This window comes from Salmo trutta, chromosome 26 (genome assembly GCF_901001165.1).
Source record: "Salmo trutta chromosome 26, fSalTru1.1, whole genome shotgun sequence".
In the NCBI taxonomy this organism is placed as follows: domain Eukaryota; kingdom Metazoa; phylum Chordata; class Actinopteri; order Salmoniformes; family Salmonidae; genus Salmo; species Salmo trutta.
The window spans coordinates 7,534,780-7,562,364 of record NC_042982.1 but is presented as its reverse complement, the minus strand read 5'-3'; the positions used below and the strand labels follow the sequence as shown (position 1 = coordinate 7,562,364).

Sequence of the window (27,585 nt, the reverse complement as noted above, 5' to 3'; positions counted from 1 at the left end):
AAGTCTTAAAGTATTTGGTTTAAAATATACTTGTATCAAAAGTAAATGTAATTGCTGAAATATACTTAAGTATCAAAAGTAAAAGTAAAAGTATAAATAATTTCAAATTCCTTATTTTAAGCTAACCAGATGGCACCATTTTCCAGTTGTTTTAATTTACAGATAGCCAGGGGCACACTCCAACATTCAGACATAATTTACAAACAAAGAATGTGTGTTTAGTGAGTCCACCAGATCAGAGGCAGTAGGGATGACCAGAGTGTTCTGTTGATAAGTGCATGAATTGGACCATTTTCCTGTCCTGCTAAGCATTCAAAATGTAACGAGTACTTTTGTATGGAGTAAAAAGTACAATATTTTCTTAAGGGATGTAGTGAAGTAAAAGTACAAGTTGTCAAAAATATAAATAGTAATGTAAATTACAGGTACCCCCCAAAAAACGACTTAAGTAGCACTCTAAAGTGTTTTTACTTAAGTACTTTACACCACTAGGAGGAAGAGGTGTTTGAGGCCATGAAAATAAGCAGCATTCTATTGAGGCTTTCAATAATGAAACTAAGATCATTTGACTTTAAAGTGTGTGTGTGTGTGTGTGTGTGTGTGTGTGTGTGTGTGTGTGTGTGTGTGTGTGTGTGTGTGTGTGTGTGTGTGTGTGTGTGTGTGATTACGGGTGCTTGTCTGCATGCCTGTGCTTTCCCTAGTAGAAGGAATGCAGTCTGAGCTCATTTTTGTACACCGTGACATCACTAATTAAATATATTTTATCTGCACCCAAGGATGCACACAAACGCAGTTACACAAAAACCCTCACAAAATAAACACATTCTTCCCATAAGGAAGCTCTTGTTTTATGACAAAGCACTTTCTATAAATACTGTGGGCTCACAAAGGCATATTGAGTAAGACATCTAAAGTTCGTTAACTGCGCTGACACGGTGCCATTCTATTTGTTTCCCTAAGCGCTGTTCATTTCATGAACATCCCAGTGTTACCTGATTATGAAGATGAAGTATGTGTATGGGCAACACGATTTAGTTTTGTACATTTGTTTGAGTTTGATAGGTATTTCAACTCAATATTTCAATATAATGTCTACATATTTGATTGGATCAACTGCTATGTATTTGGAACAACTCTACATCACATGAGTTGTGACTACTGGCAGACAGAATTTTTCAAACTGAGGTCCTGAGAAAAAGATCTGCCACATAAATAAAATGTGGCTGTCTGAGAGGACGCCATTTTGGTCCCTGGCGCTGATTGCCCAGCTGGTGTCACCTGAGCCGGAATGGAGCAGGCCACACGGTGTGAATCAATCTTTGTCTCTCCTTGGCTACCTTGAAACCGGTCTGGCGGGTGGGAAAGTAGCGCACTGGGACACACCCATTTCAGTGAAGAGGAGATGAGAGAGGGAGGGTTGGATGGAGGGGGGCAGTCCCACCTGTGTGGCCTGGGTGGAGGGGTCCAGGGTTAGACAGTGAGAGGAAAGAAGGAGTGCCAAATGTGGCGTCAGCATGCTCTGATCACTGTTCTGTGACTGTTTGAGTGGCCCTGTGAAAAGCCCCTCCTACCAGGTCTCACCTCCACTCTTCTCACTGCTCCCCCAGCGTCCGATGGCAAAGCATGACCCTGTAAGTTCTTCCTTTATCCTCTCCTCCGTGTTCTCTGCTTCTCTGGTTCTCTATCTGTTTCCCATGGGCTAATTTCTGTCACCAGCTTCCAAAACAAGACTATTTTCTTTCTCATACACTGACCATACTGTACTCGTACTCTCACTTTCCTCTGTCAGAGTGGGTTATTTAACTAAAAGTGGCCTTTCCTTGTGTATTGCTGGATGCTCTCAAAAGTTGTACTCTTTGCCACATCATGGACAGATTGCAGGATATGTGAACCAATTTGTGTTGACATGTTACCAGGAGACCGAGGCACAGGGTCAAGCTGGTGTGTCGCTGGAGCCCCATATGATCTCATTGCGATCGCCTCTGTCTCCGATCTCTGTACTGTGTTGCTTCGCATGGTGTTTTGAATTGATGTTGAATCCTCCATGTGGGAAATATTATGTTGAAAGTCGGGGTTCTTCATCTAAATGGATAGTGGTTTTATGGCTCAAACTAGTCTATTCACCCAGTTTGTGGAACCAAAATACGGGGGCAGATTGTGAAATAAGACCTGTGGTGGTAATGAGCCCAATAGGCCTACTCTACCCTGCTACTGTGGAGTTCCATCTGTAACAGAGAGGATTTATCTGTCTTGATTAATGAATCAACAATCAATGTGGGCTGGTTTCATTTTACCTACAGATCTAGTATTGAGCTCAAAGGTACTCTTTGGAATTGAAGTTCAAAGTTACAGTATATAACAACTTCAATGTTTTATAAGTACAGTCTTCCCTTTGAAATGTAACTGAAACATAAAACCTGGAACAATGTCTATTGACCTATGTTGATTCAGTTGGGAATTCAGGCAAGCCGGCTCTTCCACCAACTGAATATAAAACTTGGGACAGCATTCTGGTTCGTTTGCGTTGGAGTTTGGTGCCTATGGTCATGAAACTGGAGCTGTTTACCAAAGAAAAGGTTTAGGTTATAAACTGGTATTATTACTGACTGTGCCCTGGAGGCTGCTCTCTGTCACCAAGACAGACAACCAGACAAACACTTCAATATGATCCACGTCTGCTGTAGACCTATAGGATCTAATGATCCTTGTGATCATCGCTACAGCCTAGGGCCTCTGAAATCACAACTCCACCTAAGAATCTTGCAATGTTGTGTAAATCTCCACCAATCCATAGCACATCCACTGTATATGTAGAGCAGAGCACACTTCTCATCTGTTGTGGTGTTGGGTACTAACTTCTGAACATGAAATAGGAAATAGCCTTATTCTTGTTACCGTGTTAGAACTGAGGGTATGGAAATCTACCGAGTGAGAAAGGGGAGTGCAGGAAGAACATGTTATTGTTACGTCTCAGGTGTCCTACGGGGCGGAGAAGGGCCACAGTCTGGTTTCAGTCAACAGATGAGGTAGGACTGCTGTGATTTGGGGAGGAGTGAGGAATTTGGGCCGAGGTCAGATCAGATGAAGTGAGAGAACAGTAATGACTGAAGTCCTGTCTAGCAACAGAGATGCATTGGCTGTCCAGATGTGCAAGGAGGAGGCTCAGCATAGGAGGAAGATGTAAATATGTGCTTGTGTAAACATGTCTTTGTCTTTGCAGCTGTTTGACCCAGTGGGTGAATAAACTTGGTTTGAGCTTTATCTAGTTGTCCGTTAGTTTTTATTCTGTTTATTTAGAACCAGAATCAGTGTGGAGGTAATTTATGTGTGTGCATGCGTGTTGTACAGGAAGCAGATTCTTTCCATGTCGGTCACTGCAACATAAACATCGCCATGCGCAGATCAGCCAAAGTCCCAACATCGGAACCAGTTAGGGAAGTTAAAAGCAATGTCATCCCTACAAGGAAACATGACTGGAATGCACCCCATCCCCCCTCCCCCGAATAAACACACAGCGTAAAGTGAAAAGGTGTCCATTTAGCGTCAAGGAAAAGAGAGACAGAACTCAAAGCCAGTGTTGAACCCTGGCTCTCTGTCACCCAGCCACAGGGGGAGGAAAGCACACTATCCGACTGACTGACCTGCACCTGTGTTTGATTGTGGGTTACAAATCACCTGTGTATGTGTGATACAACCTGGCAGCAGCCAGCCAGGGACAGGTGGACGACCACAACTTGATTTTGGAATTTGCTGTTCTGTTGTCTCCATGGCAGCCACCTTTCTTCTCCGTGGCAACAATAGAGACTCCTGGGGGGCAATGTGAGCTTGTCCTTGGCAACGTTGATTAGCTCTATTGTCTGAGATGCTTGAATGCGCTATGGGGAGCAGATGAATATAAAGCAGAAATGAGAGCATGATAAAGAATGGAGGAAATTAATAAGGGGCCAATTGGGAATCCCGGCACATTGTTGCCTAGAGACATGGGACCTTCCATTGTGCTTGAGTTGGTTATTCAGGTGTTGGGATCTCAAACTCGCTCGATGAGGATGATATGATTATGGCTGACAATGAGTTATATCTAACCTGTAGATACTAGAATGTGGTTGTTTTTCACCAATCATCAACCATCTGTAAGCCCTGTTCGCAATCAACATGTGTCCTCTTGGCAGCACCCCGTACACTGTTGTTTATGGAAGAATCGGGGTTCCTGCATGGAAGTTGTTTTACTGGGGATTATTAAAGGCCCAATGCAGCCGTTTAAAAAAAAATCTCAATATCAAATCATTTCTGGCAAACAATTCAGTGCCTTACTGTAATAGTTTTCCGTTAAAATAGTAAAAAAAGAAACAAAAATAGCTTTTTAGCAAAATACTTTCTCAAAAAATAATTTTGCTAAGATTGTCTAGGAGTGGTCTGAGTGGGGAGGAGAAAACTGAAAACTAGCTGTTATTGGCAGAACAGTTTTGAACTCTGTTATTGGTCTATTAAAAAGTCCAATCAGCATTTTTACCTCAATATCAAATCATTTCTGGCTAATAATTAAGTACCTTATTGTGATTGTTCTCAATTAAAATGATCAAAGGCAAACAAATAGCTTTTTAGCAAAGAGCAATTTCTCAAGCAAGATTTTTCCTAGGACTGTCTTGGAGTGGTCTGAGTGGGGAGGGGAAAACTGAAGAAAAGCTGTTATTGGTAGAGAGGTTTGGAACCCTCTTTCTTATTGGTCTATTAACTAATTTACCACCTAGTGATGTCACCAGGCAGTCCAAAACTCCACCCCAACAAAACAATGACATTTCAGACTGTCTTTTCCAACAGCTCTTACATTAAAAAGGCATTATCATATTTTGTACAATTTCAAAGTATTATTATATAAAACACAGGGAAATCACAGTTTTGACTGCACTGGACCATAAACCTATACCACCTAGCGATGTCATTTTGAAGGTCCTGTGTAGATTGTATTATCAACCACCAACTATCAGGAAATAAAACTGATCACTTTTTTTTTTACACTTTTACAATGTTAAATATATACAACATGATACAAAACACTGGGACTTTAAGTTCCCACATGGGTGTTTGATCCTGACTGCTTAACCTTTTGCTGCTTAACCTTTTGTCTTTTTCTCTGTGTTCTCCCCTGCAGTACGAGCTCCCTCCTCCATACTACTCTGTTGAGGTACAAACCGTCCCGCCCCTCCCGTCCTATGAAGAGGCATTCTATGGAGCGGGTCCAAGGCACACTCCTCCCAACCAGCTACACTACATCCCCCAGCACCCCCCACCAGTGGCTGCGCAACACATCTGCCAGCCCAGTATATGTGAGTAGTACTCTCTATCTACTGCCTGACTATCCCAGTTTTGTCCTAGTCCAGTTCCTTCCATTCCTTATTTGCTTTCAGGGGACTACAAACCACCAGTTAAAGTAGTGTAAAATAATAGAAGTTTCAACAGAATTGGTAGCAATACAAAAACATCCTTGAGAAGTGTGATTTTAACTCCCTAGTTATCTGTCTGCATTTGTCACGGTTGTCGTCTGTAATGGAGGAACAAGGCGCAGCGGAAGTGTGGATACTCATATTTTATTTCCCCAACAAAAGGAGTAAAGCATCCACCGGAAAACAAAAAAACCACGACAGCAACAGTTTGCAGGCTTAAAAAACACAGTGCAAAACAATTCCCCACAACCCCAAAAACAAACACACACACCTATATAGGACTTCCAATCAAAGGCAACTATACACACCTGCCTTCAATTGGAAGTCCCAATCATCAACCCAACATTTAACAAACACAAACCTGCCACGTCCTGACCCCAAAATTAAAACACTAGCTCCATCTGCTGGTCAGGACGTGACAGCATTATGTGGTGTCTATACACTGAGTGTACAGAACATTAGGAACACCTGCTCTGTCCGTGACGTAGACTGACCAGGTGAATCCAGGTGAAAGCTATGATCCTGTCACGCCCTGACCTGAGAGAGCTGTTTTTCTCTGTTTGGTTAGGTCAGGGTGTGACATGGGGTGGGCATTCTATGTCATTATATTTTTTTGTTTTGGCCGAGTATGGTTTCCAATCAGAGGCAGCTGTCTATCGTTGTCTCTGATTGGGAATCATACTTAGGTAGCCTCTTCACCACCTATGTTTGTGGGTAATTATTCTTTCTGTGAGTGTTTTGTGTGCGCCTCAGTTGCGTCACGGTCATTTCTGTTTATCCTGTTTATTGTTTTGTTCGGTTTCACGTAAAATAAAGGATGTGGAATTACCGGCACGCTGCGCCTTGGCTGATTTATGACAGGGAGTTTGAGGACAGTGAACGTGACAGATCCCTTATTGATTTCACTAGTTAAATCTACTTCAATCAGTGTAGATGAAGGGGAGGAGACAGGTTAAAGAAGGATTTTTAAGCCTTGAGACAATTGAGACAGATTGTGTATCTGTGCCATTCAGAGGGGGAATGGGCAAGACAGTAGGTGCCAGGCACACAGGCTTAAGTGTGTAAAGAACTGCAATCCTGCTGGGTTTTTCACGCTCAACAGTTTCCCGTGTGTATCAAGAATGGTCCACCACCCAAAGGACATCCAACCAACCTGACATAGCTATGAGAAGCATTGGAGTCAACATTGGCCAGTATCTCTGTGGAATGCTTTCGACACCTTGTAGAGTCCATGACCCAATGTGAAGGCAAAAAGGGAGTGCGACTCAATATTAGGAAGGTGTTCTTTATGTTTTTGCACACTCAGTGTCTGGTTTGTATATGGTCTCCTGGGGAAGATATATCTGTTTTGACGTGTATGTCGTGTGTGTTTTTCCAGCTCTTCCTGTCAACAAGAAGAAACACAAATGCTGCCACCGTAGTGCCAAGTGCTTTGGTGGGTCAGCAGGCATCGTTCTGCTGCTCCTCCTGGCCATTGCCATCTGGCTCGGAGGTAAGGCCAGGGTGGTCGTCATATTTATTCTTATGTTGTTACTCATGTATTTGTAAGCCTGTTTACTCATTTATTTGTAAGCTACTCTCTGATTCAGGAGGGGTCGGGTTCAATGCGGAAGACGCATTTCGGTTGAATGCATTCAGTCGTGCAACTCTACCCTTTCCCTTCTGTATTTGTACAGACATTGACAGTCTTCCTCTGCTACCACTTCCTCTGTCTCTCCTCTTCTCCCCACCCTTACACGTTCTCTGTGGCCCCCAACCTACCCCATCCAACCCTTCCTCCGCCTCTCTCGCTCTCTCTCTCTCTCTTATAGCTACATTATAGGCCTCGTGAAGGCTGTTTCAAATCAGCTGTGACCATGTTGCACATATTTCCTCTCTCTCTCTCTCTCTCTGGGTAGTGCGTTACGGTACCAGGTCGGCAACAGCGGCTGCCACCCTCGACCACCATGACAGTGAGGATGAGGGGCACCATGAGGATGAGAAGCAGTTGAGCGTGCCCGTTCATGACACCTGCTCCAACTCCACCGTCCAATGTGACGCTCTGCTGGACTGCCAACTGGGCACGGATGAGTCTAGCTGTGGTAAGCACACTCTCACACACAACACAACAGACAGACATACAGACTTGCGGGTAGGTGTACAGAAATGAAAGCCAGGTGTCTCGGTGTACACTCGACGTATGACAAGCAGAGAAACACAACCCTTTTCGTATCTTGTATGCCATCCCTCCTCTCTCTCTCTCTCTCTCTCTCTCTCTCTCTCTCTCTCTCTCTCCCTCTCTCTCTCCAGTGAGGTTTGGGGCGGACGGTGCTCTACAGGTCAGAACGTCTCAGGACGGTCGTTTTCTCCCAGTGTGTTACCAGGGATGGGACCAGAGCTACGCCAACCGAACCTGTGCCCAACTGGGCTTCAGAAAGTAAGACATCACCTTTTTTCACAACGGCCATTTCATAAGCTACCGTTAGAGAGCAATCACTTTCTCTCAGAACAGCCTTTTGTATACGCTACCTCTCAAAGCAACTACTTTCTCTCACAGGCATTTGCTCAGTGACGTCTAATTTCACCGCTGCCATTTTCATTATTTACTCTCAGATTGAATCTCTGCTCTCCTCTCTCTCTGGGGTTGGTGTGCCTGTGGCCAAATTGACTTTCTGGGAATGCTTCATGGGAGGGGAATTGATTTTCGTATTGCTTTGGCAGACAGAATCTAAATGTGTTTGTGTGTGTCGACCATGCAGGTCCTTTGCGACCAAGGCAGTGAAATCCCAGCAGTCCATTGCTCTAACCCTGAACAACAGATCGTCTTTACCCATCCAGGGCCAGGTCAATGTCAGGTAAGAGAACTTCTCTACAAACCTTAGAACATATGTATTTACTCATTTTAGTCCCAGTAATGTCGAGGGAATGATGGCGTTAAGTCATACACTGTCATTATCTGTCATGACTGGTTGGGATGTAATGGTATGTCATTATAGCTGCATTATAAGCCTCATGAAGGCTGTTTCAAATCAACTGTAACCATGCTGCACATATCCCAGTGTGGTTTAATGTTAGATCGTGAGTTCCTGACATGGTTGTGCTTGTGTTGCTGTGTAGCTCGTCCTGCCCTGACCAGAATACTGTCTCTCTGCAGTGTGTTGGTAAGGAGCTCTCAATCTGGTCATATTTCACCAGGCAGGTCTATATCAACCTTCTATTTGAATTTGACTTCTAGTTAAATTAGATACAAACATTTGATCACTTCTTCCCCTTTTCCGAGATTGTGGACGTCAACAGTTGTCCTCCCGGATCGTTGGGGGCAGTGTTGCCAAGCTGGGCCAATGGCCCTGGCAACTCTCTCTACACTTTGGTGGATCACACGTCTGTGGAGGGATCCTGGTGTCCCCTGACTTTGTGGTGACAGCTGCCCACTGCTTCCCCGGGTCAGTGACTAGAGGACAACAAGGCTCAGTTCCAAACGGATCCCTTGGTTCTAATTCTAAACACGCTATGTAGATCCTTGGTAACAGCTCCACAGCTTACCCTCTCCGCTGCGTTCATGTCTTGAACTCGTTGAGAATGCCAAGCTAGCTACTCCAACCGTAAACGGAAAGCACAGCGATAATGCTCGTAAACAGTGTAAAAAAACAACAACATATAAATGGATTGTTTTTGATAAGTGAAACAACAAGAAGTCCTTAGTCAGAGTTCAGCATGTCCGACAATACCGGAGTACTCGGGTGATGCTAGGGAGTATGACTTTTAATGACTCGTTAGAGGACAATTCAAATGGATTTGTTCCCACTCGGAAGCTTGTATTTCCGAGTTTCCGACAGGGTCATGAACGCACCATTAGCCTAAGGAGAATGTCAGTCCTTTTACTAACACATATCCATATAAAACACAGACTAGTAGTGAATCTGTGCAGCAACTTGCTCAGCGTGACTCAAGAATAAGCAGCATGACAACCCCTCATCAGCTCAACAACCCTCACTTTGACAACCAAACTCAATTATACACCTTATTACCATAATAATAACATAATCTGTGTCATAAACTACAGCCTTGGTTTGAGAAGTAAATTCATTATAATTTGATTGTATTTTTTTCCGTACCCATTGAAGGCCGCTCCCTCCGGTTCTTGATGCCAGTAAGTGGCGCGTGTACGGAGGAGTGGTGACACAAGACAAGCTTCCTTCTCCCTACCTCGTAGAGAAGATCATTGTGAATGAGAACTACAACAATGTAACCAACGACCAGGACATCGCCATACTGAAGCTGGCCTCACCAGTGGACTTCACTAGTGAGTACGGCTCTATTCCTTCTATATCAGGGAAACGCTAGGGAAACGCTAGCATCAATGTTGGTACAGCACTGTAAAAATGTTTGCCCTTTGAGCTCTAAATGCCTGGGATGCATCCACTCTCAGAATGGTAACCTCACATGGGTGCGTATGGGTGTGCGTACGTGTGTCATTTTTGTAACTATGTGTTACGAAAGTGTCTGAAGTCAGAATGCCCGCTCTGTTACTCTAACTTACTGTTTGTGTTGTTTTATTCAGATGCAGTTCAGCCTGCCTGTTTGCCAGCCTTTGACCAGACATTCCCCCATGGAACCAAATGCTGGACCTCGGGATTCGGAACAACAGATGAGGGGGCAGGTAGGAAGAGAGACAAGGGAGTGAGAAATGGACTATACGAAAGGAAATAGTGTTCATCTTACAGTGAAACAACAGGGACAGACTGGGACCAGAATTCGGACCGGGAATTTCTAACACACCGGCCCATTTCTATCATCAAGGCCCACACACCAGCCGTTTTTTTATCATTTTGCACAAGAAACAAAAACAATTTGGACAGGCCCACTGAGTTAAAAACGAACCCGCCCATCTGGCATTTTCCAGAATTGCCATATGGCCTGTCCGTCTCTATGATACAAAGAGAGTGATGTGGAGAACGGAAGCTACACCTGCATCATTCATCCAATCTTAGCGTCTTCTCATTGCAGAAAACACATGCTATATTCAGAAGAGCAACAGTTCACATAGTGCAACTAGCCATAGTGTCGCTAGCTGAAGTGTGTGTGTTTGGAGAATGACCGTGTACTGTATGTGTCCCTTCACAGCGAAACCCTCCAAGGACTTGATGGAGGTGGCCGTTGACATCATCGACGTGCGTGTGTGTAACAGCTCCAAAGTATACTCCGGCAGTGTGTCCAACAACATGCTGTGTGCCGGAGATCTCAACGGGGGCAGGGACTCCTGTCAGGTACATGTCTACGTATTGTAGTTGAATTCTTCTATTTACAGGGCTTGGGACTCATTTTATAAACATTGCGTACGTATAAAATATACCCCAAAACGTGCGTGCTGCAGTTTTACCACAAACGTTGGCTTTAATACAAACTGAACTCGGCGTGAGAATATGCTTATCTCCACGCAAACGTCAGTCCATGCCCACACACATTTTCTAGTGCTTGAAGTATTGTATTGCAAGCAGGCAAGTAAGTATTTTGTGCAAATAGGGGATATGATGACGCGCTTAATATATAAAAATATATATGTAAAAGGAAAATAAGATGCAGCCATTTGCCATTAGTGAGAAGAGGGAAAAATCTATGTTTTTTGTTTTTGGATTCTAAAATAATTAGACACATCTATTTCCTATTTACTTTATTATTATAACCATTGCAGAATAAATTCCTCACCTTTTTCTTTTAGAAACTGCCGTGGCCTAATTCCAATAGTTCCAAATTATACAGAAAATAGAAGGTGTTAGTCTTACCATAACAGTTAAATGGAGGGTGTTTTCCAGAGTTATAATGCTTGTTCACACGCGCAGTTTTACGTCAAGTCTGATTTATAACGGGAAACGTGTATGAACGGCGTACACCAAGTTTATAAATCTCAATATTTTTGGTGTGAAATTTACGCAACGGTTAGAAATGAGGCCCCTGGGGTGCTCTAGAGGTTTAAGCCGCTGCCTCTGGAGCACATGTACAATGTGCCGCTGTCAGCATGGGTTCCATTTCGGCCTACTACTCTTTCAGCACTCTTACTCCTGCCTTTCACCTCTATCTCTCCCTATTCCATTAACATACAAAAGACTTAAAAAATATGTTTTTTTTTTGGTTTTACAGAGCCATAGTTTGTCAAACTGACCTCCGTAAGGACACCAGACGTTCCATGACAGCAACATTCTAAATTCTTCCCAGAGTCTAACTAACTGTCTTAGAACGTTTGGTGCCAACATTACTCATTAAAATTCGGAACTTCGGTAATCCACAGCTGTCCTCTCCTGCTACTCACCAACTCTTGTCCTCATCTTAGACGCCTTTGGGCTGAGAAAATCGTCTCTCCCACTGCTCAAATTCCCTTCTACCTCATCTGCTATCCACGACATGAGAACATACAGTATATTGTAGCAGGTGCTTTCCACATCTTGGCCCCTCACTTCAACTGTTCATTCATCCATTCTCTCCTCTTCTCTCACAGGGAGACAGTGGTGGTCCTCTGGTGTGCCAAGCCAGTAACAACCTTTGGCAGCTGGTGGGCGTGACCAGCTGGGGCAGCGGCTGTGGGCAGAGTAACAGGCCGGGGGTCTACACCAAGGTGTCCAGCCTACTGCCCTGGATCTACAGCAAGATGCAGGTGAGATGAAGAGAAACTACCTGGATTGCTTGTGTTCCATCAAACCACACCATGCAATACACACCTAATACACAGCTCATCTTCCATTGACTTACACTACTTGACCAAAAGTATGTGGACACCTGCTCATCGAACATCTCATTCCAAAGTCATGGGAATTAATATGGAGTCCTCTGCTTTTATAAGAGCCTCCACTCTTCTGGGAAGGCTTTTCACTAGATGTTGGAACATTGCTGCGGGGACTTGCTTCCATTCAGTCACGAGCATTAGTGAGGTCAGGCAGTAATGTTGGGCGATTAGGCCTGGTTTGCAGTCGGCGTTTCAATTCATCCCAAAGGTGTTTGATGGGCTAGAGGTTAGGGCTCTGTGCAGGCCAGTCAAGTTCTTCCACACCGATCTCGACAAACCATTTCTGTATGGACCTCACGTTTTTCACGTGGGCATTGTCATGCTGAAACAGGAAAGGGCCTTCCCCAAACTGTTGCCACAAAGTTGGAAGCACAGAATCGCCCGGGAACAGTGGGTTAACAGCCTTGCTCAGGGACAAAATTACAGATTTTTACCTTGTCAGCTCAGTGATTCGATCCAGCAACCTTTTGTTTACTGGTCCAACACTCCTACCCGCCAGGCTACCTGCCGCCCCAACTAAGGGGCCTAGCTCGAACTATGAAAAACAGCCCCAGACCATTTTTCTTCCGCTACCAAACTTTACGGTTGGCACTATGCATTCGGGCAGGTAGCATGCTCCTGGCATCCGCCAAACCCAGATTCGTCCGTCAGACTGCCAGATGGTGAAGCGTAATTCATCACTCCAGAGAACGCGTTCCCACTGCTCCGGAGTCCAATGGGGATGAGCTTTACACCACTCCAGCCGACACTTGGCATTGCGCATGGTGATCTTAGGCTTGTGTGCGTCTGCTCGGCCATGGAAACACATTTCATGAAGCTCCTGACGAATAGTTATTGTGCTGACTTTGCTTCCAGAGGCAATTTGGAACTCGATAGTGAGTGTTGCAACCAAGGACAGGCGATTTTACGCACTACGCGCTTCAGAACTCACCGGTCCCGTTCTGTGAGCTTGTGTGGCCTACCACTTCGCGGCTGAGCCGTTGTTGCGCCGAGAGGTTTCCACTTCACAGTAACAGCACTTACAGTTGACTGGGGCATCTATAGCAGTTTAGAAATTTGACGAACTGATTTGTTGGAAGGGTGGCATCCTATGACGGTGCAACGTTGAAAGTCACTGAGCTCTTCAGTAAGGCCATTCTACTGCCAGTGTTTGTCTATGTCTGTGTGCTCGATTATATACACCCGTCAGAAACGGGTGTGGCTGAAATAGCCGAATCCACTAATTTGAAGTGGTATCTACATACGTTTGTATGTATAGCGTATGTTAACTCTCATTGTTCCCTCTGCAGCTGGAAAGTCCGTGATGCCACTTCCTTTCCAGTGAGCTCGCCGCATCCTGTCCCCAAAGACCGCTGGCGGCCTTCTTTGTCCTTCCCCTCTGAACATCGCACCATGAAGTCCTCTCAGAATGATACTAGATTGACAGATCAAGATGGATAGATCGAAGGGTCGACAGATGAAAAGATGGCCACTAGCTAAGGGAGTAGCAGGAAAGGCATACTGCACTTTAACACAAGACCATGGTTCATGTGTTCTTCTGTTCCTTTACTGTACCTTCTAAAATCACAGAATGCATTGTGTTTACGGTAGTTATGCCCAATGGATACTATAATATGTGAACCTAGGCCAATCCATTCTGGGCTCTGATTCCACTGTTGTTTGAATGATTTTAAATCCTATCTGTTTTTCTAATCTTACAGTAAGGATATTTATGATATTTACCTGAGATAGGAGGTTCTAAGATGGCTGGCCTTTCTCTTTTCTAAGTCTATGCAACCCTCATATCCACTCACGCCTCCCATCTCTTCTATGTTTAATTGTTTTTTTAAATCTAATATTTTGGGGGAGACTGCATGCTTATTTCTGTTGCATCTATAAGGAATGTAGAGATGCAATGTGCTTTGTGATTCATCTCCAGAAATGATTTCGTGTTAATTATGTGAAACTCATAGGAAAGAAAGGAGTATAACTACTGTAAGGGACTGTACATTGTTTATAATGAGGGATACCTGAAGAAAATCAGACCTCTCTGAAATTAAAATGGATGGCCCTCCCTTTAGTAAAATATATATTTACCCGACCCTCCCTGAACGCTTGAAAATAAACAAGTGACCCACCCCTATACCCAAAATAATAATGAATGACTTGAGACAAGCGGATACTTTTTTAATACCACAACAGAGCATGACAACGAATGAGCGCATGCTGCAGCACCGGAGACGTTTTGATTTCTATACAGGCTATTGTTAAAAAAAGAGTATAGTCTAAGTTTGAAACAGTGATAAAGTTGTCTATCAACTGTAAAAACGTAGTGCAACAGAACCAGTTACAACTGAAGTATCTGATCAGCAATGAATTCAAGAAAAATACATTTGTTGTTTAACACAGCAGCCACATATCATCAGGTATGGCCTATAAACACTTGTAACATGGCATTGTTGTTACAGAATAGATTTGTGTTGACTCTGGCATAGGAATATAAACTCAGCAAAAAAAGAAACATCCTCACTGTCAACTGTGTTTATTTTCAGCAAACTTAACATGTGTAAATATTTGTATGAACATAACAAGATTCAACAACTGAGACATAAACTGAACAAGTTCCTCAGACAGAAATTGAATAATGTGTCCCTGAACAAAGGGGGGTCAAAATCAAAAGTAACAGTCGGTATCTGGTGTGGCCACCAGCTGTATTAAGTACTGCAGTGCATCTCCTCCTCATGGACTGCACCAGATTTGCCAGTTCTTGCTGTGAGATCTTACCCCACTCTTCCACTAAGGCACCTGCAAGTTTCCGGACATTTCAGGGGGAATGGCCCTAGCCCTCACCCTCCCATCCAATAGGTCCCAGAGGTGCTCAATGGGATTGAGATCCGGGCTCTTCGCTGGCCATGGCAGAACACTGACATTCCTGTCTTGCAGGAAATCACCCACAGAACGAGCAATATGGCTGGTGGCATTGTCATGCTGGAGGGTCATATAAGGATGAGCCTGCAGGAAGGCTACCACATGAGGGAGGAGGATGTCTTCCCTGTAACGCACAGTGTTGAGATTGCCTGCAATAACAACAAGCTCAGTGCAATGATGCTGTGACACACCGCCCCAGACCATGACGGACATTCCACCTCCAAATCGATCCCGCTCCAGAGTACAGGCCTTGGTGTAACGCTCATTCCTTTGACGATAAACGCGAATCCGACCATCGCCCCTGGTGAGACAAAACCGTGACTCGTCAGTGAAGAGCACTTTTTGCCAGTCCTGTCTGGTCCAGCGACGGTGGGTTTATGCCCATAGGCGACGTTGTTGCCGGTGATGTCTGGCGAGGACCTGCCTTACAACAGGCCTACAAGCCCTCAGTCCATCCTCTCTCAGCCTATTGCGGACAGTCTGAGCACTGATGGAGGGATTGTGCGTTCCTGGTGTAACTCGGGCAGTTGTTGTTGCCATCCTGTACCTGTCCCGCAGGTGTGATGTTCGGATGTACGATCCTGTGCAGGTGTTTTTACACGTGGTCTGCCACTGCAAGGATGATCAGCTGTCCGTCCTGTCTTCCTGTAGGCGTCTCACAGTTCGGACATTGCAATTTATTGCCCTGGCCACATCTGCAGTCCTCATGCCTCCTTACAGCATGCCTAAGGCACGTTCACACAGATGAGCAGGGACCCTGGGCATCTTTCTTTTGGTGTTTTTCAGAGTCAGTAGAAATGCCTCTTTAGTGTCCTGAGTTTTCATTCCTGTGACCTTAATTGCCTATTGCCTCTGTAAGCGGTTAGTGTCTTAATGACCGTTCCACAGGTGCATGTTCATTAATTGTTTACGGTTCATTGAACAAGCATGGGAAACAGTGTTTAAACTCTTTACAATGAAGATCTGTGAAGTTATTTGGATTTTTACGAATTATCTTTGAAAGACAGGGTCCTGAAAAAGGGATGTTTATTTTTTTTGCTGAGTTTATGAGCATTTGCTAGGCTAAATGAATGGAGGCATGCATAGCTCACCGCATGATCCTCAAACGTGTTTCTTAAAGTGAATTCAAAGGCACTTTACAATGACTGTAATGCCAGAGAAGCCGCTGTTTGGAGGACCACAATTACCTCGACTAACCGGTACCCCGGCACGTTGACTCTGTACCGGTACCCCCTGTATATCTCCTCGCTATTGTTATTTTACTGCTGCTCTTTAATTATTTGTTACTTTTATTTAATTTTTTATGTATTTTTCTTAAAACTGCATTGTTGGTTAAGGGCTTGTAAGTAAGCATATCACTGAAAGGTCTACCAGTTGAATTCGGCGCATGTAACAAATAACATTGATTTGATTTGATATTGGCACTGGTGTGTCAAGGGCTGGCAAACCGTGCCAATAAGTCCTCCAAACACCGGCTTCTGGGGCATTATCATTTTACAAACATATTAAAATAATGATTGAAATATTTTCATAAAAAACATTATTTTTATTAATTTTAATTAAAATAATGATTGACATATTTTCATAAAAAACGTTATTTTTATTAATTTATTCATACTATTTCATCCTTCCACAAGATATAGGCCCGACACAAATCTAGGGTTGCTAACCAAGCTGGCTGGTCGTTCGTCCTATCGCTTCGGTTGCCAGAGACGCTACCCAGTCGCTACCAAGTCTTTTTGTTCTGTATCTATGGACGCGACCCAGTCGTTCATTCTAAATGTTCCATTGCCATACTTCCTGGCAACGTTCTCATCCCTTGCTTGCTAGCTAGCCAACTACGGCTAACTTACAGCCAGAATAACAGCAAAGTAGATGCATTTGCATTTGTTTAAGCTGTCTTGTGGAAATTCTACACATGGACAATCTTAAATTAATCATTGTTTATTAACAGTTAACTGGAGAGGTTCCAACAAACTTGATCCACCATAGTTCATGTCTGTCAGGAGCTCTATCAGGGAAGTCCTGTTAGATCTATTATATACTGCTTACAGATACGTTACATGATTTAGCTTATTCATCATTCATAGTTAATTCATCATTAATGTTTGATTCATGCATGTGATCGACTAATACTGATTCATGCATGTGACAGACCAATACTTCACAAGGCTTCATCTCTCCAAGCTGAGACCTTGAAACTGAGATATCCTTTTGTTCTCAAAACAAGGTTCTGGGCTTACTGCCAAATTGCAGTTACTGATAGTGAGGATTCGTTCAATCAGTCACTTGCATAAACACAGAAATGTATTATTAGAAAAGCACAAACTTAACATTTTCTATTACAGCTGTTTTCTAGTGAGATTTGGATACATCCACAACAATGAGCTAATGAGGCGTGATTTTGCCTGGCTTAGAAAATGTCCTCACTCGTCAGGGCACTTGTTCAGAGGAGCTAGCCAACAACACAGCTAACACAATCACTTCAAACTGAAGCTGGAAAGACTGCAAACTAGCTGTGTTTAATTTTGTTTTACCTTTTTTCAATTGACATTTTTTTGTATATATCCATAAAAATTATGCAAGTTGATTCATGATTTCGACTGGCTGAGAAACGCTGACTGCCTGTCTGTCTCGTCCCGACTCTCCGCTGTTAAACTAAATGTTAGCCTAAAAGAAATGTAAGATAATGTCTAGATGCTTTTTATAGTGGACATCAGGTTTATAAATTGCCTGGCTGGGCTGATGAGACAGTAGATTGCGCAGTCAGATGGAACAGAGTAAATAGGCATTTTAACGTCATAGATTTAGCCGGTGATAACTTGTGGAATAGACACCATCTGGAATGCGGATTTAACCAATCAGCATTCAGGATTAGACCCACTTGTTGTATAAAGCTTAAGGCATTTTCATTTCATTATTATTTAATTCTAAGTATGTTTTATTTTTGTAAAATCTTAAGCTAACAAGGTTACCACTGGCTAAATCTATGACGTTAAAAAGGCCTATGCTTTTAGCCATATTCTTTAACCAAAGCCAAATTACCCTCTCATACCCCCTCAATTCGAGCCCTGGTTTTAACTTAATACACCACGATCTTCGCTGACACTGGGATATTTAAGGAGTGCATGGTGACTGAAGGAATTGGCTGACAAAATCCAAATATATGCATAGTAGACTATAGTTTTGTCTGTCAAACAGGTAGGCCTACCTCTTATTCTTTGAATAGGAAGAAATAGGCTCCAACACAAAGCTCTCTTGTAAAATTAAATTGAAGACTGTTTAAATTAATTAGGACTTCTCGAAGCCTTTGACTCAACTCCTGAAGTGCCACCATACACAGCACTGTCATTGGTTAGGCATAACAAAAGGGTTTACATCCAGCTAGGTCACTGGTGATAGAAGTCAGTATTCGACATTCATCCATGTCTGAGGATGTCAGGAGATGACATGGAAACCAGACACTAGGGGCAACATTAAGCGGTGTTACCTTCAAGTAGGTAAGCATCTGCCTCTGGTTGCATGTTCTAATCCAGCGATAAAAAGCTGTTTTTGAGATTTTTGTTTTAAGCCTATTCCAAACCTTAACCCTTACTTTAACCATTTAGGGGTTAATGCCTAACTTTAAGATTTTGGAATAAATCTTATTTTATTTTAACCCTAACCTTAAAAATGTGGAGTTAGTGCCTATACCTAACCTTAATCACTTTGAAATGTAACGTTTGGAACATCTTCAAAATGTGAAGTTTGACCAGCATGGATTAACGTCTAATGGCTGATGTGAAACTGTGAGAGCTTGTTGTTCCATCAGTAAGAGCAGGGCAGGCTGGTGCTCATGATAGGAAAGGCGTGTCCATTGCCATGTGTATTGCAGCTTAGTTCTATATACACCATCCCAAGAGTGCAAAAACTCAGGAAGTACATTTTCTTAGAAATATAACTTTGTCCTGTGCTTCTCCGAGCACGCTTTTCTTATGGCTTATAGTATAGGCTATGGATAATTTTATTGAGATCACACTAGGCGCGCTTGATATTGCACACCCAGCAAAGAATCCGGGATGAGGGGCATCATCGGGCACACATCGAAATACTACAATAAGCAACTAATTCTCAAACCCTGAGCAATACCACATTTATTTTATTACAAATCACATGACCCTCCCCTGGACTAAATTAAATAAATACTAAACCCTCCCCCTGACTGAAATTGAATAAACATGACCCTCCCCCATTTTCTTCCAGGTAACAATTGTGTACATTTCCACTGCTCCCTAATGTAAATCTCTCTGTCTCTCTCTCCAGTCTCTAAATATTGATGGTTTAACACGGTAGCCTACATCTAAAACACAATCAGTGTATATTTGTAACCGGTTGGGTACACCATTCACCGACCGGGAGACGCGCGCAAAGCTACGGGTAGATGGCTAGATGCTCACGAACATCATCAGTGGTCGTGTGTGTGAGGAAGAGAGAGTGAGAGACAGACAGACATAAAGTGATAGACATCAAGAGACAATTTGGAATCAATAAAAACAGAAGAAACATTGAGATTCTTCAACAAAGACTTTGGCAAACTACGTTCATGTTTTGCATTCTTAGAGCGCGACTCGACCAAGAACCCTTCGTGGACTGCAATTGAACAGTGAGAAGGCACAGATTATACAAATTGGAACAATAATAACGCTTTGAGAGAAGAAGCTGATCATTGTCGTTGATTGGATTGTGGTCAATCAATTTGTAGCTTAAAGTCAAGATAATAGAAACAGGTAAGAAGATAAATTGGGAATGTTTGTTTTTCGACATAATTCTAAAGGGGCGTGTGCGTTTTTATATCTACAGTGTGTTGTTATTGTCTGCCTAGTTGGAGCTACATTTTTGGAATGTGGTTTCTGGTTTCTTATATAATCAATCGAGTGCTAGGGGGAAAAATGCATTGTTTCTTAGATGTGAGTTTTACTGTGAGTAGGGTGTATTTGCTAATCAATAATATAGGCAACATTTAATTTCCTGAAATATTGATGTGAATCATTTATTAAGAAAACTTAAACTTCTCGCAATGTGTATAGGCCTATGCATGCCTAATATAAATTGCATGATGGATATAAAAAAAAATATTCACCCAATGCATTTTATTTTACTTCGCAAAAATAACGTCTGTACGAGCATCATATTTGTTCAAATAGGCCTTAACTATGTTGTGTCGAGAGTTCTTTTTGGATGCCATCTATTCTAGTGCCATGAGGGTGTGTCCTTTTCACAGTGGCAGTGTATGATGTTAGATTAGCCAAATCGTCTCGTGCAGTGCTGCAGAGCAGACACAAAACATGCAACAGTTTGTATAATTAGTCCTAGGCTAAGTAGATCTAAATGGTATGTAGAACGAATTATTTGAAGCGCTTGAATACTCCTCTGTCTTCCACAATACTGGCAAGTCTAGTGGTAAAGCCACAGGTTAGGATCAGAGAAAGTGGCAGACTCGCGGAGCTCGCGCCAGACAGTGTCCATGATGAGCTAGACTTTCTCGGCTATGCACATTCTAAAACATATTTAAGCACAGTTATGCAAACTACGGCTGTGTCGTAATTTAGGTAACACCAGAGACATACTAGGCAATGTTATAATATACCAACTGATACAATTATTCGGGAATTATTGTCCCTCCATGTCTCCATTTGGGCAGGGACAGAGAGCGGTCGGGTGAGCGAAAAAAAGCTTATCTGCAAATGATGGATGTGGTACAGTAAGTAGGCTACAATTATAAAAACGGAGGCACTTGTGTTAATCTGGTTGTCATGAGCTGTTAGGTCATTCCACCAAACGAGTACCTTTTGGGTAGTGTAACTTAGTATATTAAAAATATTTATTTCACCTTATTTTAACGTTCTTTCATGAATAACAGGTTCGATTTAATAAAAATGTTTTAGCATCTCAAGAGGTTAAATTGAAAAATGACTATAGTAAGTGCCTATTAAGTGCCAACAGGGTTGAGCATAACATGGTTGACTAACGGGATTGATGATTTCATTCGAAATCAGCCATAAATCCCCTTGCGACAGGGGGAATGGAAGCATGTTGTGTGCAACAGGGAGGGGCAGTTGAATGCAAGCTTCACAAAAACGTTCATGTTAGCCGGTCTTTCTGGGTAATAGGGTTCATTTGTTATGGTAGACCCGCATACTTTCCCACCACAAAACACCAGGAAAAGGCTAAAAGGAGTAGAACCAGATCACCTGCTTTAACACTATGATTTGACTATTAGATGTTCAATGTTTCTTTAGAAAAAAATATTTTGAAAAGGAATAGTTTCACCATTTTAAAACGAGAGTTCAGTTCACGTAGCAGGGTAGATCTTAGAATAAAGGACGAGCATTTCATGAGATTGGATGGATCACTAATCACATTAAGTAAATTATAATCTTCAGAAATGACTTTGTCAAAACAACAAAATAACTAGGGCTTTACAATGATGGGGAAGACTCGGATAAATTTGAGAGTTAAGTGGGTTAAAATCTCCCTACAAGTCAGAGGGTGCACCAAGGAACGTATCAAAATGCAGAATTTTGGCACTTTAGCAAGTATTTTTCCCGAATTAAAATCAGATTTATAGAATTCTCCGTGTGGTCTGTATTAATTAAAGCGCACTTAATGTAATAGATTTTTCAAATTAAATATTGGTGCACAATTTCTACTGAAAATATGAAACGGCACTCTTTTAGTTGAACGACCCTGTTGTATAAAGGCTTATGTTCAGCGTGAACACGCATGAATGAACATTTTGAATCTCATCACTGCGCACTACCTCTTTCTCCTCTCCTCATGTACTAGTGTTTCTTGACGCTACCATTTCCAGCCCACCTCCCTCCCCTCGGCACACATTCCTCACCGACAGTATTTGGTACTTCTAATAGGAGTCACCTGATGGAAACAGTTGCCATAGCAATACCCCGGCACCGTGACAGGAGGCACGTCCAATGTCTTGTTGTCATGGAGATTTACCATCATCATGATGGCAAAGATGTTAAGCCAAAAGCCATGAGTCTTGCTCCAGAAAGGATCTTGATGACCTGTATTTTGTCCTAATTCAGGATTTGCTTGTTCTGTTTGAGCAAGTTGTAATAAAGCGATAGATGAGACACACACACACACACACACACACATCTGAGAGCTAATCAGAGGCAGTTGCATTGTGAAGAGCTACAGGTAACTGCCAAAATAAAGGAAACACTTGAGTAAATTAGGTTCTGGCAGCTCTGTTATGGTGTGGAGTGCTTTTTCCTGGCATGGTTTTAGGTTCTCTCAACCCCTTAGAAGGGCAAGGCAAATGTCAATAAATACACAGCCATTTTGGGTGATCACTTTCAACCAATGGTGAAACATTTATATCCTGATCGGGGTCTCTTCCAGGATAATGATGGCTATGCCCCATAGGATGACAATGCCCCCCCCCCCATCCACAGGGCACGAGTGGTCACTGAATGGTTTCATGAGCATGAAAACGTTGTAAACCACATGCCATGGCCATCTCAGTCACCAGATCTCTACCGAATTGAACACTTATGGGAGATGATGGAGCAGCGCCTGAGACTGCGTTTTCCACCACCATCAACAAAACCCCAAATTATGGAATTTCTCGTGGAAGAATGGTGTCGCATCCCTCCAATAGAGTTCCAGACACTTGTAGAATCTATACCAAGGCGCATTGAAGCTGTTCCAGGGGGCCATGGTAGCCCAGCACCCTATTTAGGCACTTTATGTTGGTGTTTCCTTTATTTCCTCCGTTACATGTATCTTTCATCAGCAGAGAGGCACTCTAAAATCATATTGTCAGTAATAGTGGGGTTTGTCTCAGGTAATAGCAGCTGTTGTTGTAGATAGATTCTCATCTGCACTCTCCAAATGCCAATCAACACCTGACCTACCTCCCAAACGCCTAGATATGGGAGCTTTTACATGAGCCTGGGTGTCCCAGAGAGATAGCGGTTAGTGTCAAACTGGCAAAGAAATATCCACAATGGGTAAGATCAAGAGAGAAAACAAGCTCCACTGATCAGATCACAACAGTCCCAGATATCATTTCACATACCCATATCTACACACAGAAAATGTTTTGGTCCTAGGTATAAGCCTTTTGAGTTCCATATAGAACCCTTAACCCAGAGGGTTCTACATGTAACCCTAAAGAGTTCTACCTGGAACCAAAAAGGGTTCTATCTGGAACCAGAAAGGGTTCTCCTATAGGGAGAGCTGAATAACCCTTTTGAGTGTTTGATCATGGCCTACACTCGCAAACAAAGGTGTGAGTGTTCAGGTGTGAAAAGATTCAGACAGAGAAGGAAGATAAACAATGGGTCACAACACACAACAGCATTTCCACTATGATGTTTATTTCTATGTTTTTCCCTCCCAGTCTGTTTTCTCCCATATGCTTAATTCATAATTCATGTCTTGGGCTTGAGTCATAGCTCCGTCCCTGGGTTTGTTGCTTCTACAGAGGGTACCGCTGCTTCTACTTCATTTTCTGCCTGCCCTTCCCCTTCTCCCTCAGACAAAGGGAAGTGCTGGCAGCACCATGGGACTGAATCACGGCACCGACAAACAACGGGGTGACAAAAGTGGTTTAAGGAGAGGCATAGAGGCCAGTGCAACGGGTGGCACTTCTCATTTCTAGCGAGGGAGGTGAACTTGAGGGTCTGTGTCACTAGCACTGGCCTGGCTGGCAGTGCCATTCCCCAACAGCAGTTTTCCCATGGGATTCTGAGAGATACGGCCAACTTGGCAACCTGATCTGAGAGGTTGAACTGGTTGCATTGCACTTCTCCACTGCGTGGAATTTCAGACTATTAACATTGTGTTTTTCTTGCCAACTGGTCCTGGTCGTTAGACAGTAGACAGCCGGTCAATCCTCACTCTGTCAGTTAGGGCTAGGTGATCTATAGAATTAATTCAATTAATTGTAATTCATGTTTTAGCGCAATTCCAAATGCCTATATCGCAAGAATCACGTAATTAAAAAAAATATATATATATATATGAGTTTTTATGTCCGCTTGTTCTCATGTTGTCTTTTTGGTCTTATCTCCTTTTCTCCTTCTGTGTTGTATGCACCTTCCCATGTACACACACACACACACACACACACACATACACACACACACACACACACACACACACACACACACACACACACACGCACCAAGCCCCTCCTTTTGCTACTCACAACAACGAAGATGAGAGATTACTTCTTCCTCACTGACAAGCAGTTTCAACTCGTTATTTGCATTTGAGGTTTGGTCCAACAGAATCGGCCATATGGACACCAAAACACATTGAGACAATATTTTACCATAATATAGGAGAAGATAACCTTTCTAATGAGACCCTTTTTATGTCTCAACTCCTCAAATTGTGCGCAGAGCAGACTACTGAAATAGGAGTATCAATGAACATTGATTCTGGTAAATGTAGCCTAACATGCTGACCCACACTGCTCGCGTTATGTGTACGGAGCATTGCAAAATACATTTACACGTGTTATTCAACTAGCGTCTGCGTAGCCAGGCACTAAAATAGAACTTGGTTTTATTTGTAATGCTTAGCATGCTGCAAGTCCTGCCTCTCCCATCTCCTCATTGGTTTTACCCACGTGGGTGATTGAAAGATGAACTGAGGTCCACACTCCAGTTCGGTTGGTGGTGGTAATGCACCTTAAAGTTGTTTGCCAACCACCATATAAAGTCCAAAGAAGAAGACTGAAGGAGGACAGGTTACTAGATTACTCAGTTTACCCTTTTATCTGTGGATTAATTGTCGGAGTAGAGGACCTTGTGCATTTCAGGTAAAATAACAACTCAATGTTTATATCCCAGGACAAATTAGCTAGCAGCAGCAGGCTAGCTAGCTAAATTATCATAAATGTTTAATGCTTTTCGACCTGTCCCCAAATTAAGATAGTTGGTTTATATTTCGTTTTGATATTTCCACCTGCGTGTGCTGATCGCATCTCATGTGGATGGACGAAATCAACATGTGCATGCTGAGGCACGCGCGCACCCGGTCTAGTCAGCATGTAAGTATAATTTCAAAAGCCCTGAATTCATTAGATTATTGCTGACTCTTTGAAATGAAGTGTATTTGACCTTGAATTGTGAAACAATGTTTATTTAGAGAAAACATTAAAAAAAGAGATATACAGTTAAAGTCAGAAGTTTACATACACTTAGATTGGAGTCATTAAAACTCGTTTTTCAACCAGTCCACAAATTTATTGTAACAAACTATAGTTTTGGCAAGTCAGTGAGGACATCTACTTTGTGCATGACACAAGTAATTTTCCCAACAATGTTTTGTAGACAGATTATTTCACTTATTTCACTGTATCACAATTCCAGTGGGTCAGATGTTTACATGCAATAAATTGACTGTGCCTTTAAACAGCTTGGAAAATTCCAGAAAATTATGTCATGGCTTTAGAAGCTTCTGATAGGCTAATTAACATCATTTGAGTCAATTGGAGGTGTACCTGTGGATGTAGTTCAATGCCTACCTTCAAACTCTGTACCTCTTTGCTTGACATCATGGGAAAATTAAAAGAAATCAGCCAAGACCTCAGAAAACAAATTGTAGACCTCCACAAGTTTGGTTCATCCTTGGGAGCAATTTCCAAACGCCTGAAGGTACCACGTTCATCTGTACAAACAATAGTACGCAAGTATAAACACCATGGGACCACACAGCCGTCATACCGCTCAGGAAGGAGACGCGTTCTGTCTTTTAGAGATGGACGTACTTTTGTGCGAAAAGTGCAAATCAATCCCAGAACAACAGCAAAGTATCTTGTGAATATAAGTAAAACAAGTCGACATAACCTGAAAGGCCGCTCTGCAAGGAGGAAGCCACTGCTCCAAAACCGCCATAAAACAAAGCCAGACTACGGTTTGCAAATGCACATGGGGACAAAGATCGTACTTTTTGGAGAAATGTCCTCTGGTCTGATGAAACAAAAATAGAACTGTTTGGCCATAATGACCATTGTTATGTTTGGAGGAAAAAGGGGGAGGCTGGCAAGCCGAAGAACACCATCCCAACCGTGAAGCACGGGGGTGGCAGCATCATGTTGTGGGGGTGCTTTGCTGCAGGAGGGACTGGTGCACTTCACAAAATAGATGGCATCATGAGGAGGAAAATTATGTGGATATATTGAAGCAACATCTCAGACATCAGTCAGGAAGTTAAAGCTTGGTCGCAAATGGGTCTTCTAAATGGACAATGACCCCAAGCATACTTCCAAAGTTGTGGCAAAATGGCTTACGGACAACAAAGTCAAGGTATTGGAGTGGCCATCACAACGCCCTGACCTCAATCCCATAGACAATTTGTGGGCAGAACTGAAAAGGCGTGTGCAAGCAAGGAGGCCTACAAACCTGACTCAGTTACACCAGCTCTATCAGGAGGAATTGGCCGAAATTTACCCAACTTATTGTGGGAAGCTTGTGGAAGGCTACCTGAAACGTTTGACCCAAGTTAAACTATTTAAAGGCAATGCTACCAAATACTAATTGAGTGTATGTTAACTTCTGACCCACTGGGAATGTGATAAAAAAAATAAAAGCTGAAATAAATCATTCTTCTACTATTATTCTGACATTTTACATTCTTGAAATAAAGTGGTGATCCTAACTGACCTAAGACAGTGAATCTTTACTAAGATTACATGTCAGGAATTGTGAAAAACTGAGTTTAAATGTATTTGGCTAAGTTGTATGTAAACTTCCGACTTAGACTGTAGATTGTGAATCGGCCATAAAAAATTGAGGTATGATTTTTCGGCCTGATCACAGAGCCCTACTGTCAGTATAAAGATACTACTCTGAGGTAAACACTACGAAATGGACCTCGTGGGTTGTATTTGCTATCATGCCCCAGCCTCCTCCCTCGCCCTATTCGCTGTCATCCTTTTCCTATCCCTCCTTTTCGGCCTGTTAAATCGAAAACGTTAAAGCTTGTACTGTACTCCTCTGTCCTGTGTTTTTTTGTGTCTAGTATACAATGCATTCGGAAAGTATTCAGACCCCTTGACATTTTCCACATTTTGTTACATTACAGCCTTACTCTAAAATTGATAAAATAAAAAAATCCTCATCAATCTACACACAATTCCCCACAATGACAAAGCAAAAATAGGTTTTTAGAAATTTTGGCAAATCTAAAAAATGATGTAAAACCTTATTTACGTAAGTATTCCGACCCTTTTATTTGAGAATCGAAATTGAGCTCAAGTGTATCCTGTTTCTATTGATCATCCTTGAGATGTTTCTACAACTTGATTGGAGTCTCCCTGTGGTTAATTCAATTGATTGGACAGTTCGCAGTGCATCTCATAGCAAAAACCAAGCCACGAGGTCGAGATCAGAGATAGGATTGTGTCTAGGCACAGATCTGGTGAAGGGTACCAAAAACGTTCTGCAGCATTGAAGGTCCCCA

At 42.6% G+C, this 27,585-nt stretch overlaps 2 protein-coding genes across 4 annotated transcripts in view; both read left to right on the top strand.

Moving 5' to 3' along the window:
• Positions 1-1,496: 1,496 nt before the first annotated feature.
• Positions 1,497-14,700, top strand: tmprss13a (transmembrane serine protease 13a). Its single transcript, XM_029714578.1, has 13 exons — positions 1,497-1,631; positions 5,150-5,324; positions 6,820-6,933; positions 7,340-7,522; positions 7,731-7,857; positions 8,180-8,275; positions 8,538-8,581; positions 8,701-8,863; positions 9,545-9,723; positions 9,982-10,080; positions 10,545-10,687; positions 11,914-12,069; positions 13,488-14,700. Exons 1-13 carry the CDS (start codon positions 1,614-1,616, stop codon positions 13,500-13,502), a joined length of 1,512 nt encoding a protein of 503 aa, XP_029570438.1. The 5' UTR covers positions 1,497-1,613; the 3' UTR covers positions 13,503-14,700.
• Positions 14,701-18,047: 3,347 nt separating this feature from the next.
• Positions 18,048-27,585, top strand: part of fxyd6 (FXYD domain containing ion transport regulator 6) — a 28,276-nt gene continuing 18,738 nt past the window's right edge. For 2 of the 3 annotated variants that reach the window (XM_029714576.1, XM_029714575.1), the window contains exon 1: positions 18,048-19,871. The gene's annotated coding sequence lies outside the window, so the exon portion shown is untranslated. The remainder of the gene's footprint in view (positions 19,872-27,585) is intronic. The other variant, XM_029714577.1, reaches the window with a different exon arrangement.